The sequence below is a fragment of the Python bivittatus genome, unplaced genomic scaffold, assembly GCF_059951505.1.
Source record: "Python bivittatus isolate LINGU-HERP-01145 unplaced genomic scaffold, Pbiv_v1 ctg000120_np1212, whole genome shotgun sequence".
Taxonomy (NCBI): Eukaryota; Metazoa; Chordata; class Lepidosauria; order Squamata; family Pythonidae; genus Python; species Python bivittatus.
The window spans coordinates 5,525,765-5,542,574 of record NW_028277037.1 but is presented as its reverse complement, the minus strand read 5'-3'; the positions used below and the strand labels follow the sequence as shown (position 1 = coordinate 5,542,574).

Sequence of the window (16,810 nt, the reverse complement as noted above, 5' to 3'; positions counted from 1 at the left end):
CATTCAAAACATAGTTTCCAAAAAGTCATTTTGAATAAACTGTGAAATAATTTGGAACAATTTTTCATGAAGGAAACAAATAGCATCCACAATCTATAAGAGAATGAGTGTGGCATCACAATCAGTGCCTGGCCCTCTGTATACTATATCTGCCATCTTGGAGGGTTTGTTCCCCCCCCCCATCCCACTCTGTGGTCCCCAGGAAAATGACTATATGCTGACTGAACTTACGTGTAGAGTCTTAAAAGAAAAAGAGGGGGGAGGGGAAAAGTTCTATTTTTAGTTCTATTCTCTTGCACAAGACAGAGGCACATGGATTTGAACTGGAAAAATCTAGTGTGAATAGTTGCAAAAGAAACAGAAGTGATCCAGTGACCATGAAGCATGCACGAATCCTTGCATGTTAAAGCTTCCATGTTTTCTCCTATTATCTTGGAAAAACCTATATACGCAACAGAGAACCTTATAGGATAAGGAGCTTCCTGTTTGCAGGAAAATGAATCAACCCTTGTTGCAGGCAACTCCAGATTCAATTCATTGTTAACAAAGATGCAAAAACACACTTGAAGTCCAACATATATTTCTTGATGTATGAGCGATTTACAGTCATTCTTTTAACCCAAACAGTATGTCTGATTTGTAATGCATTACCGCTGAGGTCATGCTTCCAAGAATCTTAATTAGTTACTGATGCTTCAATGATTCAGTCCTAAATGACACCTTTGTCTTCACACGGACTTATCTAAATCTGGGAAGGAGGCTGTTCTCCTACTAATGTTTCCTAAAATCCAATTCCAACTTTTGCCTACCAGGTGAGCAGATGAATAATTGAATGAAATAGAATCCAGTCGATTCATACAGCAGCCATAATCTAAGTAACAGGAATGGGAAATATTTAAAGAATAGGAAAAAAAATAGGGTTACACTGGTCTATCTCATAAATACAATAATGAGATATCATGGGACATAAAGGCTTCCAAGACGATGTAGGATCAGGCCCAGTTGCGTGGATATAGCTTGGCAGCACTCCTGAAATATGGCTAAATACATATCAGATGTACTGTATGAGAGAAACAGGAAAAACAGGAGAACAGAGAATGTGATTGAAAGGACATGTACTAGAGTTAGATCTTCTGCAAATATGTATAGAAGAAAACAATATTTTAATGGCATGGGGGTATAAAAGTGTGCATTACCTCTGAGAAAAACATACTATTGTCTGCAGTCCTAAAGTAAAAAATTAGCAATAGGTCCTCCAAATTGCTCAACATTTGTTCACTTTCGTTGCATATTTATATAATGTATCTGCTTTTCAGTGCTGAGGATCAAATAAATATTCCTCTTCTTTGGAATTCTTAGAAAAAATGATTACAAGTAAGAATGGTTATACTTTGTTTTGATGCAATTTTCCTTCTCTCTGTGCATGTTCTTGCTTTTCTGCTGACATTTAAGAACAGGATGTGTAGAAAGATATGAACTTTATCCATGACATTTCCAGTAAGGACCTCATCAGTAACCAAGAAAGGGTGGTCAGTGAACTTCTGAGCATCGGAACTATAATGATGCAAAAGACTGACCTATTTTGATAGGGCTGGCTCATAATGGACTGAGCACATTAAAAAAAAATAAAAATAAAAATAAAGAGATATTATATTGTGAACCTAACAGGAAAAGGTGGAAATTCAGCTGGTCATGCGGCAATCGTATATTACAATAAGTACTGAAGGGTTTAAATGTGTATGTCAATGTTATCACCTTCAAATGACAAAGGTTTTGATAGCAGCGGTTAGCCTCTTGTAATCTGTTTTGTAAATCAGTGTAATTTCCTGCACAGACATGTATTTTACACATTCCCAGGGAGCCAGGAAGATGTAGGTTGTGCTGCCTTGAGCAAAGCTAAACAAATGATGCTTGGCTCCAATCCTATTCAGGCATTAGATGAAAAGAGGGACACTGATTTAATATGTAGAACCAAGGCTTTCACACAGGTTGATCAATCTGTTCAGCAGTCATTCAAACAGAAAGCATATTTCTTCTATTTTTTACTATCAGGCACAAGAGGAAGAAAAATGTATATCTTGCTTAGATTCTTTCTCAGATTCAGAATGGTGCTGAATTTCTAGAAGAAAAAGAAATCTTTGGAAATGCAACCCTGTCCTGACCCTCCTAATTCCCAATTCCTGAATTGCTCACGGCCCTTTCAAATTATTCTTTCTTCTTGCATGTGGTTCTTTTATACTGAAACTAACAACAAAATGGTGCAGAACTTGGTAGAAATTGAAAAAAGCTTGGTAGCAAAGTGGGAGTGTGATACAGAGTAACCCATCCTAGGTGAAGTTACTCAATTTTGTAACTTTTGGATGGATAGGCAAAGTAGAATGCAAATGGATGCCTAAATCTGCATATAAGGCTGTTGCAGGGCAATTCCCAATTTGAAAAACACATACAAAGCATGCAATGAAAATGTGTACAATTTCTTGGAGTGACAATTTTCTGGTATGTGCGTACACCAATGCAGAAACAAGTCCAGTCAAGGTTGGAAAGGCAAAAGTGTTTCAGCTCACATGCTTAAGAAAGAATATTTCCTGTCTAAAGCACTAATGAGGAATCTTTGTCCAACCATCAGCAAAAGAATTCCATAATTCTTTTATGACCTGAGAGACCAGCTTACCCCCATTATATCAACCCATCCCACCTGGTCAAGCAGAGGGAGTATGCTACAGACCCCGTTGATGAAAGAATGTCGACTGGTGGGGAATACTTTCCGACCAGAGGTGAGGCAGATCTGGCCCTGCCAACTTGCATGGGGCAAGAAGAGGGGCAACCAAACTTGGAGGTAGCTAGCACCTTGAAGATGCTCCTGTAGCTTAATAACCTTTTCTACCATCAGTACCTTGGGAGATATTATTTATGTATGAATATGGTTTTTATTCTATTTTAATTGTATTTTAATTAATATTATTCTTGTTTTTACTGTAAACCACCCAGAGTTGCTCCTTAGTGAGATGGGTGGTGAAACATAAAAATAAATAAATAAACCCCTAGCTTGCCTAAGTCCATAAAGACTTAACTGTTTTCCCAGGCATTCGGGTCCAATTGGTCGTTTTAATTGTCTGGTTCAGTTCACCTTTGTATATACTGAGTTATCTTTAGTGGTGTATGGCTCTGTATTCATTTTTTGCTGAATTATTTCTTTTTGTTACATACAAAAGTCCCATTTTTTTGAGCTGGGTAGCTTTATAAATAAATAAATGGCTGTATACATTCCAGTAGAAGTGAATATCTGTAGCTCTGGGCTGAACCATGAATGTCGCACTGATGATGTTACCTCATTGGGGAATGAAATGTCTGCCAGCAAACAACCAAGCTCAGAGAGCACCCAGAACTCCATAGTTTTATAAATAAATAGCTGACTCACCTGGACAAGGCTCTAGTTTTCTGAGTAGGTAACAGAAAATCACGAAATGGAAGCTGGAGTCTTGTTGAGAATAAATGTAGCCTACTACTGTATACCAGAAAAAAATCACATCTGCAATTTCTTAATAATATACTCCTCATCCATTGCAACTCTCACTAGTAGCGCTGCATTGACTTCTCCAATATTTCTTCTTATACGAATCAGTTTTTTTTTCCCCTAAGTATCTTTAATCTTTAACAAACATATTTTTTTGATAAAGAGATTCCCTCCAACTGTGAGAATGGGAATAAGATTTTTCTGCTGCAACATTTTTGTGCAATTAATCATTTTATTGGTAATGATTTTCTGTTCAAAATACACCCACTGCACATACCAGGGCATCCAAGTAAACGTTAGTCCATTGGACTTGTTTAGCTTTTTGCTCAGCCATAACCATTGGCCTGCCCAAAACATCCAAGTATTCCTGTTAAAGAAAGCAGAGACTGAGTGAGCTGGTCAGCAGTCAACAATTTTTTAAAAGTCTGATGAGAAAACCCAAGATTTGTAACAGCAATCAATGATGACCCAATAATTTATCAATAACATTATTATTAACAATATGTTGTAATCAGCCTTGGTTGATAATCAGATAGAAATACGCGTGCAGAAAAGTTAAATAAATACATTTGACTGGATGTCACAGAGGAATCAGCACCGTATCAACAAAAGGGGTTACGGTGTTCTCTTTCTCTCTCTTTCTGCCACCCTCTTTTCTCTGTTCTGATATTTTCCTCCTGTTCTGACCCATTCAAGAGACTGTTGGGAAGAAGACTGATTTTTCTCTTGCCAGATAAGAGAGCTTTTGAACTTGATGAGTATCATAGTTTACTCAGCCCTGGCGTAGATTAAGGTTTCACTACCTCATGTCGTTGCTAAATTTACTCCTCTAGCCCTGCAATTAATGAGGGCTGTCTATGTGTGTGGGTGAGAGAGAGAGAGAAAGGCGGGGGGGGGGGGCTGTCTCCCTTCTTAAACCATCTAGCCAATAAGTGAAGCTGATGGAAGCAGAGACTAAAAGCTACTGCATGTTTCCTACTACTGAAGCTTGTATCATTAGCACAATGTGGGATGTGCCATGTTAAATGTCTTCTGCTGGAAGGAAGTGTGCCAGTGTGATGCAAACCCCCTACCCCTGCTAAAGGGTCTTGCATCCCACAAGAATCCACTTGATGGAGTAAGAACCAGTATGGGCATCATTGATTCCATACTCTGGGAAAGAAAGTAGACCAGTGTCTTTCCTCTTCCTGGTCAACCAACAGAGAAAAGAGCCCGATCATCACCCAAACCCAAATTCTAACAACAGAACCTGGAACAATAGGCTTATCAAGGACTTGACCACATGTAAAATGGCTTCTCTATCATTACTTTAATAGGTGTTTGTAAAAAGACAAAGGAAAGTAAGTCTGTGTTCATGCACAGTGCTAAGCCCTCATGTCATCTTTTCAATTTTGGCTTGGTACATTGTGTAAACCAAGCCGCTGAGATTTGTAAATCATGATACATGATATGGTGTGTTATGAAACACCAGCTAATGTGCTTTTTTAAAATAAACCATGGTTAAACAACCCAAAGTTCCGTACAATGTGTGAATCAAGAAAATGATTTATACTTCATCTGGATTAAACTTATCAGTTGTGCACAGCAAAGACATAATGTTTGCCTGATACCTGGTTCCATGGTCCTAGATAATTTAATTAAATATGTATTTTCTTTCTACATATACTACTGTATTGCTAATTGTTAATAAATTTAATAGTCAATATTTTAGAAGTTTCTACAAAAAATTAAGAATGATTGGAAAATAATCTAAAGAAGAGTAACATATGGTACATTTAATATGTCACACTAATATTTTTCGTAAAGCATTTAACAGGTCACCATTGGAGGCAGATTAGTGGAGCCCTGTTTGGATTCACCCCAAGTATTTGGAATTAACCTTGAATAGTATAAATCCACATCAACTTGCTGCAAGATATTTTCTAAGCACCTTGCTCCCAAACAATCCTTTGTGTGAGACGTTTTACTAGCTATCATATATGGATGACTTTTTATTTCTTATGATTAAGGACTGTCATTCCTGATTGATAAATTACTGCAAAAATACAAAAATACCTGTGTGTTGATTCTGATGGCACCAATGGAAGGAATTTCATAATAGTAACCTGAAATAGAAAATATAATACAGAAATTTGAGCTTTACCGAAATATGGATCTCTAGATAAAACACTAGAAATATTATGACTATGAACACGGAATCAACAGCAGAGGAAACTGCCACGTGTCTGTGAAATTCAGACTGCCTCTTAGATTCTGAAGTCGTGTCAATGGCTGATATATATTTAAAGATTATGGTTTGATATAAATTTCCCGATGACTTTTTCCTATACCTAAGAATTATCCAATTATACAGGTATGAATTTATTATTACAAGTTTTTCAATGCGACTTTGATCAACTGGATCTAAGCGATTTACAAAAGCAAAATATAGCAATATTCTATATAGCATAGTAAGATCCATACAAGAATATCAGTATAATGATCCAAAAAAAATTCGACAATAATCAGGGGCCCTCTCTCATTCTAGAGAGGATCTTCTATCAAAACTTCAAATGTGCTTCTAAAAAACCAGACCTTAACTAGCTTTTTCCAAAAATCAAAAGTGAGGGAGAAGGTCGTATTTCTGAGAATAAGTTGTTCCGTGAGAGAGGAAGAGAAAGTTCACCTCCAAGTTTCCTCTCACCATACCTCATGGTGACATTATGTTGTTCCTGTTAACATATGTGCCACTATATTTTGCATCAGTGCAGCAGCAATATTGTTTTATCGTTGTTGGTCGCAAAGTCAGCCAGATGTTCAGACTGGATTTGGCTTTTTTTCCACCTATCGAGTCCTTCCCAAGGACCTGGGATAGGCAGATGTTGGTGTTTGATGGTGTTAAAGGTATGGTTGCAGGATATAAGCTGTTCCAAGTAAAGCTGCCTTTTGCAATTGACTGATGGTGATTTTGTCAATGCTGATGGTCTTCAAGTGGTGCTCCAGATGTTTTGGGATTGCATCCAAGGCGCCTATTACTATTGGTACTATCTTTGCCTTCTTTTGCCATAGTCGTTCTACTTCTATTTTCAGGTCTTTGTCTTTTGTGATTTTCTCCAGTTCTTTCTCTTCTCTTCTGCTGTCTCCAGATATTGCAATGTCCACTATCCAGACTTTTTGGGTTTTCTTATCAACAATTGTTAAGTCTGGGGTGTTGTGTGGCAGGTGCCTGTCTGTTTGAATCTAAAGTCCCAGAGCACTTTAGCTTCTTCATTTTCTATTACTTTGTCTGTTTTGTGGTTACTATTATTGTTATTATTCTACATTTTTACAGAGCCTGCACTCAAAGTTACCCTTGGCTGTCAATTTATTCATCTATTTATATTTGTTCAATTTATATGGCTGCCCACTTGCCAGGCCACTCTGGGGAGTGAACAAGGGTTGAAAACATCAAATGCAAAGGACACTGATAAAGTAAGAAAACATCATAAAAGAAAACACACAACTCATATGGTTACACCTGGACCAGTATCACAGGGGAAGAACCAAGTCAGGTGCTATGACTATGCTATGACCTTAAGGTGACAGTGTTTAATTGAGGGGATCTGGAGTGGATACCATCACTGTCAAATATTATAGGGTGGAGAGAGATAACTAGAGACAGATTGGTCATCCAAATATCCAAGCCCTATGTCATGATTTCTAAGTTCAAAACACTCCCCAACACAGTAAATTAGGATTAAATTACAAGTGAGCTTTTTTACACAAACAAGACATATTAAAATGTACCTTTTGTGATGATTGCATTAAGTTTATCCTTGTATTCTGATTTAGCAGGGGAGAGGACATATAGATAATAAGACTATATGAAATTCATAAATTGGAAATAAATAAAACTACGAGGGCATAATCCTGATCTTATACATAGGAGAGAACTGGATTTTCCATATTCTGCCACCTGTTCTATGAATATTCTAATGCTCTTAAAATTAAAATATTATTTTAGTTGCATGGAATTCAATATACACAAATTATACAAAACCCATCTGCGAGGGTCCATATGTGATGCCAATTTCTTTAAACTTGGGTCAAAAGTGGAAGATTACCAACTTTTCTTCCACCATTTCTTAATTTGGCCATTTTTTAATGAAGGGAAAAAACTCTCATCTTTGACCTTCTTGCTTAATGCAATATGACAGTAGTGTTTCTTTTGTTATGGATATGCTTTAATTGTGTTTTAAATGATATTCTCATGCTTTAATAATCATTCTGCGTTTGTCTTTAATCTCCTTAAGTATTTTAATAGAACATTGAGACATAGGTTTAAAAATATCAGATGGCACCCAACAGCAATGTTACCATAAATAAATACAAACTGTGGCTTGTTATAAAGTATTCATTCATTTATTCATGCATATAAACAAACCTTTATTTTCACAGGCCATCCATTGTATGGGACCTTTATCATAATTATGTTGACCAACAGAAAACGTAAATACACGGACCTAAAACAGAAAAAAAAAAGTTACATAAGGATCACCTAAAAAGGCTGCTGTGAATATCATATGACTGAACCCTCCTCCTATTAACGGATTACCCTGTTTCTTTTCCTTTTAAATTATATTGCCTATACTTTTATCACAGTCCACTGTCCCCATCAGTAGACATCCTCAGAAATAGAATTATTTTCCTACCCTTTTCTAAGGAAGAGAGCCAGACTGGTGTAGTGGTTAAGGCACTGGGCTAGAAACCAGGAGACTGTGAGTTCTAGTCCCAAGGAAACAGATCGATCATAACCTCTATCAAAAATATTTATAAATTAGATATAGAGGTGTAGTATAAGTCACAGTAAAGGTCAAACCTTGAAATCAGACAGTGTGGGAAAGACGCAGCATCTTTTGCAACTAACAAATTTTAGTAAAAGTCCTAGGCTTTATTAAAAGGCAAACTTTGGTGAGTTGCAGCCCACGTCACCATATGCATTGATGAAGTAAGCTGCAGTTCACAAAAGCCTGTATCTTTTAATAAAATGTGTTAGTTGCAAAAGGTGCTACCAGCCTCCCTGATTTTTGGCCACCACATGCTAACATGGCTCTCCTCCTACAATATGAGGAATGGGGGTCTCAAATTGTCTGTTTTTTTCAGAACCTCCCTTAGCTAACACTTGAAGATGGCTTCCATATTATGGGGAGAGAATTTATATTGTCAGGTTCTTGGAACTAATCCTATCATCACTTGCTGACAGCCTGAGAACAAAGAGACCAGGATTCCCAGAACATGGATGAATGCAGTAAAAATAATGTTTATAATCCAGAATGAAAAGCAGTTGTGACACCAGCCAGGAAATGGAGCTATCCCTATGCCCAATTTGCATGTCCCCAAACGATGAGCATTACCAACCAAGGGGACCCATAGTTCTTATTTAAATTGAATACAATAGCTTCCATATTAGCCCAGCAGAGACATTTAAAATCATTTAAAGCCTCTATCCATGAAGGCTGCAAATATGGATGAACCAGGAGGTAGAAAGAAAAACAGGGGGACCAATACTAGTACAAAGCCAGTTGGGTGACCTTGGGCCAGTCACTCTCTTAGCCCTAGGAAGCAGGCAATGGCAAACCACTTCCAAAATCTTGCCAAGAAAACTGTAGGGACTTGTCCAGGCTGTTGCCAGGAGTCAACACTGACTCAAAGGCAATAAATAAATAAATAAAACAGGTGAGAAAAGCTTTTGGCCCTGCAGTGGCGAACTCACAGCCATTCACATAGCTAGATTTGAACCTGTATTAGCACCACTGAATTTGCTATCTTGCATGCAATAATAAAATTACAACTGAACAACGGTGAAGTGGAGAATATGATGTTTTACTTCTAAATCAACTAATATACAACCATCAGTCAATCAAACCTTATTTTGATCAAAGACCAGTATAGAACAAAACAATTAACCAACTGTTTAAAAGTAAAAGAGGACCAAACATAAAACACAAGCTAAAAGAATAATACAGAATGTTATTGTCACTATTGCTAGCACTGTAAGCTAGGACTAAAAAAACAGTATATGATTTGTCTAAAACTAAGACAAGCCAGTTTGGTGTCATGGTTAAGGCATCAGGCTAGACACCAGGAGATGAGTTCTAGTCCCACCTTTGGCACAAAGTCAGCTGGGTGGCCTTGAGCCAGTCACTCTCTCTTAGCCCTAGAGAAGAGGCAATGGCAAACCCCTTCTGAAATCTTGCCAAGAAAACTGCAGGGGCTGGTTTTCTCAACACTGACTCGAAGGCACCAAAACAACAACAAAAGAGAGATATGAAGCTACATTTCTAAGACAGAAATAGGTTAAAATAAAATAAAGTGGCATCTATCTATCTATATATACTTATTTAGTGTTGTTCAAAAGTTTGTCCCATTTTTACTGAATCGAGGGTTGGGGATTAGTCAGCGTGAATCTTATCTTGCTGGCAGCATAAGAGAATTTGGCAACATCCAGAGAGATGGAGTCCCTTTGATCAGAACACAGAATTTGTATGTAGAAAGTATTGGAGTGACGTGGGCATTTTACCAAGAGAGGGAAAATAAAATCATCAGCATTACGTAGTCTCAAAACTCAGCACTGACTCTATTCTTTTACGTAAGCAACGTTTGGATCTTTTGAACATATTCATTCAGGTGTTAATAGGAAAAGATATGGGGGGGGGGACTTTGCCATGAGAAAAAAGGATGGGCTGATAGTACAGCATCATTAAATAATGGCTGCCACCTAGTGGAAGAGTGGTTGATGAGTGATAAAACTTTGTAGTTTCTGTAAAGAAAGAAGACAAGTCTCATTTAGCCTTCCAAGTACATTATTTCTATCATTATTGGCTTTGGTTCTCAAAATTAATCTGTATTAGGAAGCCATCTGGAAGCAAGGTTGTTATGAAAATATTCAAAGATGTTCTCCATAACATTACAGTTGTTTCTACAGAGCCGTGGTTTCTACCCTTCTCTACTCCTCAAACTTTCTTGTGTTTTACCACCTCCCAATTTTCCCTAAACATTTCCAGGTTGATGTATCAGAGGTTCTTAACAACGGTTACCCAAGAAAAATAATGTGCAGAGCTTCTATTCAATCTCCCAAAATATTTTTGCAGCACATGAATTCTGAGTAGGGCTACATTTAGTGCAATCAGATTGCTGAGGGATGGATATGCAGAAGTGAAACTTGGAGGGTGGGGATGAAATCTGTTTAGAAGACAATGCCTGAGAAATTCTTACTAGCAACTGATGTGATTAGTAATGCTGCTACTTTCCCCTTCTCGACAATGAAAAGTTTGCATTACCATAGAGTTTAAGCGACAAAGATGACCTAATTGAATCTGAGCATTTCCCCTCCCACTGATTTTACTTTTCATATTGTTCCAGGACCAACCAATTACAAGCTTCTTACAGTCTCCAGAAATGGAATGGTATATAAATTATAGTAGTAAATGAATAATTAATTTAAAAATAAAAGTGTAATTTAGATTATCTGAAGATGTCCTTCATGTGTTCTGTTCTGTGATTCTTAAGCTACCTAACAGAGGGGTTCGATCCACAGTGTTTCCAAGTTGTTCCAGTTAATCACTCTTTTCTACTTCAGCTCCTTAAAATAGGACATGGTGTGACAACCTGAAGAATTGTCTGAAAATCCATTTCATATGCGAAGTATGCTCAAAAACCTCATGCATAAGAACATCTAACTGAAAAATGAAGTTCATTTATTGTCTATAAAAAAAAATGTTGGACTGCATTTGATGGCTTGGTCTGTTTACACTTAATTTTTTTTCTTCTGTTCAGAGATATTAAGGGCTGACAACAGGTCTTTATGTCTGAAATATGTCTGATATTAATACAGTGAAGAAGAAGCCTTGAACATAAACACAAAAAGATTGTTGTTGTTTTCTTACCTACTGTTGGTTTACTAAATTGATAAATGTCAAGCTGCTTGGAAATTCTGGGGATTGTAATTCCAAGACATCTGGAGGGTATTAAGTGGGGAAAAGCTCAATATAAAATTAATTGCCTCTATAGTCTGTTAAAGCAACCTCACTTCTTTTATCCACTCTGTTTATTCAATAGAGATGCGATAAAAAAGTTGACATATTATCCGAAGAACAAGCATTCATTTGCCGACAACTGTTACAATCCCAGATTGTAATGAGCTATGAAATAATAAACAACATGCAATTTTATTTTTTTTAAAAAACAAACAAACTTTATTTCCCAAATAAAATGTTTAACCAAAATCTGTTCCAGATTGAATGGGCAGGAAAAGGAATTTCCTATCATAATCTAAATCAAACCTATTTACAGATTTGAAATCTTACTCTGAAATCTTACTCTTATTATAACTGTTATTATTACTCAAAGTGTTCTCATTTAGTGTTCCTATAATATTGAAACAAACATAAAAAGTAGAAGATTTGGAGTGACATTCCAGTAACATGAATGCAAGCTCCAATCCTAAAACTGTTTATTCAGATATAAGATCTTCTGAATTCAAAGTGGCATAGTTTGGAATAGACTTGCATGGGATTGCATTAGTGATTATGCACACAATATCTCCTTTAAAAGTCATTCTTTATTAAACCCGTGAACAGAGAGCAAAGGACTATATATGCTGTCCTCATTCATTCCAGTCAATCAATCATCCACTCAAACAAATCTTTATTCTGGTCATTGACTAATCCAGAATGGGAAGATCAGAAAGGAAACCAAACATCAATATGAAAACATGTTGGCAAGATCCAGATAAATCTCAGGACTGGAATAATCCTTATTACCCAATGCTCAAAGAGTCTGATAGGGTTTTTTTGACAAGTTACAGCATAAAATCTGGGCACACTAAGAGTGTCAGTGGTATCTGCCTGTCCCAATAAAAAGGAAGCTATGCTCACGTCTACTAAGTGATGTGAGTGGCATAAATTGCTCAGTAAAATGATCGATGCAATAACATGTGAATGAGAATCTCAGTGTCCCCAGCCATAAAAACAGATCTAGTGTCCCATAAGGATTTATGAACTTTATAATATAAGACCAGTGAGGATGAAGCATTAAGGTGAGCCAATATGTTGCCCTACAGTGTTTTGATGAATAGAGCACCTGACTAGTTGGAAAAGATTAAAAAAAACCCCTCCAGGATAAATGCTAGCAGGCAACTTTGTTGGATCTTATTGACGCTCACAATCAAAAGTTCTTTGTCTAATAATTTGTTGCACTTTTTTAAACCTCATAGGTAATAAGACATTCAAAGAGAATACGAGAAAAGCTAATTTGGATTCTACTTTTCTGTGCCAATTAGACTGAAAATTGTCAATCAAAGTAAGAAGGGTGAAGCCCACTGGGAAGAAATTTAATTTAAGCCAATAATTAATCAGGAAAAGTTGGGCTTTTGGCCTCAACCTTAATCAGGCCTGCTTCCAGTTGGCATGCTGAGTTAGGTATGCATGGTGATACCCATCTCCAGATCTGAAGAGGGATCTATGTGCATTGGACTGACTATGAACAGATCTACCATACAACTTGTTTCACAGCACATTGTCAAGCCTCTAACATCTATGTGCAGCCTGGTAAGCAGGATTCATGTGGAACTTCATAAATCAGGTTTCATATAAGAAATAAGGGTTTAGGTTACAGAAGCTCACAGACTAAGCCAAATTCCTGCCTTCATTTAGGTGGGGGGCTCTGTGAATTGTTTGAATCCTTTTCTTCCCAGAATGACAAATTGAAGAGCTAGCTGTCCTTTCCCCAGATAAACCTGTTGTTGTTGTGAATTCTTTAACACTTAATGTGCAGCTGGTAGCAACAGGGTTTGTCACCTTGTCCCCCATATTTTCTTAGATCACAGAAGAGTCAGCTTCAAAAAATCTAGAGGCCCCAAAGCAATTTTTGCAAAGGAAGATAAATATGGCCACTCAAATGAACTCCTAACAGTTTTTCAGTTAGTTCTGACATATTTATATCGGTTTAGCAAAATATACAGTAAAACGCTTTCATTCCAACACCAAAATAATATACCTTTCCAATTAAAGTTTTCTCCTTGTTTCCTTTATTTCATTAATTCTTCTGCACCAGCTGTAGTCCCAACCTGTTTGTGATACTTTTAAATCAATCACAGTTAATAATACACCCAAAATGTTCTTTGAAGCAAAATAGAAGCACCAAATAGATCCTCCCAGTGCCAAGTGGAAGAGAACAGGACATTTTATTGAACAAATATGACTGGCAAAATCAGTTTTTAGCAAATATATACTTAGAATTTTATTAGTTGTCTCCTGTTCAATTTATATTTGGCATATCAACTAATTAGGTATATGGAGATTTTGTTCCAGCATTCAGAGCAATGCACTGCGAGGTAAAATTCACTGAATTGTAAATGGGAAGAGAGGGGGAAAAAATTCTCTTTCTCACATGTTGTGAAATTTGTAAGAAGGCCTCTCACTATGTGTCTATATATATTAAATGTTGCTTGGAATTTCCTCTTCTGTAGCGTTACAAGTTCTGTGTCAGTTGATGTGCCCATCTTCATTGGGGGAATTCAAGATCTATCTATCTATCTATCCATCCATCCACCCACCCACCCACCCACCCACCTTTGCATTCAGTACCCAAAAGGATACTATATTTCAGCATTACACAGAAAACCTTTCTCCTCCATTGTCCTCTCACTTGAGGAAAGCATCAGAACTTTTATTCTGACTATAACTATTTTTTGTTGCTTCATTCAAAATGGGAATTGAAACTTAAATTTTAATAAAAGTTGGAAAAAGAGCTTTATCTTAGCTTGCCTAAGAAGAACTAAGAACATTGGAGCTCAAAGTGCATTCACGTTAAACTGTGGTTGGATGTTATGTCAGAATGCATGTCTCTCCATAGCTATCCCATCAAAAGAATAATGTAGTTGTTATTCCATATACCGTTTAGACCCTAGGTAGAGAGTAAGCAAGATTACCTTGATGGAAATATGCAGGAACCATTACCTAGGCAAAGAGGGCTGAAACATTTTTTAGGTCCAGAACAATGAGATAACATCCTGAAGTGGCTCAGGCAGACACCTCCCAAATGCACTGGAGTATAAAAAGGAGGAGGAGGAGGTACAGCACAATCAGACTTGCAAGATTCTGTTAGTAGTTTCAATCTTCCTGTGGAATTGATTTCCTGGTCTGGTCTACCTACTGGAGCTGACACCCCATTGGAACTGAAACAGTATATACTCTACCATCTTTTGTTGGAGGACCTAAAGGACCAAGTTGGGGACAGGAGAAAAGGTATCTATGTGGTCATTAAGAGTTGACACTGACTTGATGGGACATAATCAATCAATCAATACAATACCATCATCTTCATCATCAATCATCAACATTGCAAAAGTTTATTTATGCATTTGCTGTGTGTGTGTGTGTGTGTGTGTGTGTGTGTGCATGCTCATGTATTTCAATTTTCCAACACATGGCTTCTTCAAATAAGCACTAGGAATTACAATATTCCTAAGCATGAAGATGCACATAGTTGTACTGTGTTGATTGACTCAAACGAGTAGTTTCTGAGTAAATCCTAGTTCCTTTCAGTATCTATTTTCTTGGTACAAAAGCCTGCATCACCTTTTGAAAAATGTAACAAAAAGGTGCATCATACCTCATTTCATAATGAGACACATCTCTCCTTTAACAACCGTCTTCGATTTCCCTTGGGGTCAAATCATCTTAATTACAAAATTGACTCTAGCAACTCTGACTCAGAGCATGCAAAACGTTTGCAAAAACACTAGATCATCTTTGGAACTGAACAGTTTTACAGACAGCCAAGTATTACCAATTCATACTAGGAGGCCTATTGCAGCTAACGGAGCCTTATAAAAATGGACTTTAATCAGTCTGTGTCATTCACCAGATGCTATGACATTATATGCACAAACCATTGATTAAATAAATGTATGCATGAACAGCAGTCAGCATACGCAATTATTCATACCCATAAAGACATTTCTGCAAAGTGATGGACCACTTAGCTGAATTTTAAATTCAATTACAAGAAATAGCTTGCCTGACATTCTTTTAGCTGTTTAGTCTTCTTATCAATCAATGACCTAGGATGTGGCTATAATTACTGTCTCTGACCAGTAAATGTCAGGGGCAATCTGCATCACCACCTTCCTTTCCCATTTAGTCCAACTCCATCTGAATAGCAGTGGCTGTTTGAGTAGCCCAGAAAACTAGAACCCCAGGAGTCTGGCAGGAAGCATGAAAGGAGATGCTATAGCCCCCAGCAACTCACCTTATGCTACACCAGAAGGTAGGTGGCCCTACATTATAGGCCATGCTACCAAAGATACTGCTGCTGAATGCAGATCGTTGTTATGTCACTGACTGTATAACAGACACAGCACTACCATCACTGGTCTTCCCTGGCCCCAGTCCTGCAGCAAGCCCCCAACTCAACTGTCCAAGGGGAGGAGAGGGGAGAAAAGACTCATTATGCAGTCAAAACTAGAAAACAGCTATTCTCATGAAGCTGATTTTGAAGGCCTTCACCAAGCATTCTTCCAGTGTATGTGAAAGCTTAAAGGAGACATCCTGGTATTACCCAGTCCTTCCCCATAGGTGAAGGCCTTGTCCCGAGGTCCTCACAAGATTTCCTCCATTTTATATAACGTTCCATCTATCAATTCCCAACCATAACTTTATATTATAATTTTAACTGTATAGCTTTGCAACACACTGAATTAAGGAATATCATTATTATAATGTAGAGATGCTAGAGATGACCTTTGAGAAGAGACATGGAGATCATTAGCAAAACATGAACTCTGTTGAGGGAAACAAGAAAGTGTGAGAAAGAAACTTAAGACTGCTCCACTATGACTCTGGTATAAGATGAAGGGAAGGGGAAATGAGTCAGGCTTTCAAGGTTCTGTCATTACAGCCTGCATCAATAAAGTAGTAAACTAGCATTTCTTGTGGTGTCTGTTTGACCTGGCCTACCTCAAAGGGCTGAAATATAAATAGTGATGGGCAAACTCTATTCAGTATGATATAGTATTAATGTCAGATAGCCAAGCAATTTTCCAGAGGAGAAACAGAATAGCAAAGCCTAATGTTACTATGATGGACAGCAATGGTTCACATTGAGCAGTGTCCACAGGGGTGTCAAGGGGAGCAGAGTGATGAAAGCCACATTATATCATCACAGTGCAAGTCTAACCCCCTCTGTACATGGATCAAAAGGGGCAGAACTTGTACCATAATGGCACAATTCACCATTCTGACGAAAGCAGGAAGCTTCTGTGGGTGCTCTTGTTCT

At 37.5% G+C, this 16,810-nt stretch overlaps 1 protein-coding gene across 4 annotated transcripts in view; it reads right to left on the bottom strand.

Annotated features, from left to right (window-relative positions):
- The window catches only part of CACNA2D1 (calcium voltage-gated channel auxiliary subunit alpha2delta 1), a 408,632-nt gene that overhangs the window by 61,472 nt on the left and 330,350 nt on the right, over window positions 1–16,810 (bottom strand). For all 4 annotated transcript variants that reach the window (XR_015795109.1, XM_088134901.1, XM_088134900.1 and 1 more), the window contains 3 exons: window positions 7,917–7,995; window positions 5,570–5,619; window positions 3,792–3,881 (listed from right to left, as the gene is read on the bottom strand). Coding sequence is in view for 3 of the 4 variants with exons in the window: in XM_088134901.1 (XP_087991027.1) it covers window positions 3,792–3,881; window positions 5,570–5,619; window positions 7,917–7,995 (219 nt within the window). In the remaining variant the exon portion in view is untranslated. The remainder of the gene's footprint in view (window positions 1–3,791; window positions 3,882–5,569; window positions 5,620–7,916; window positions 7,996–16,810) is intronic.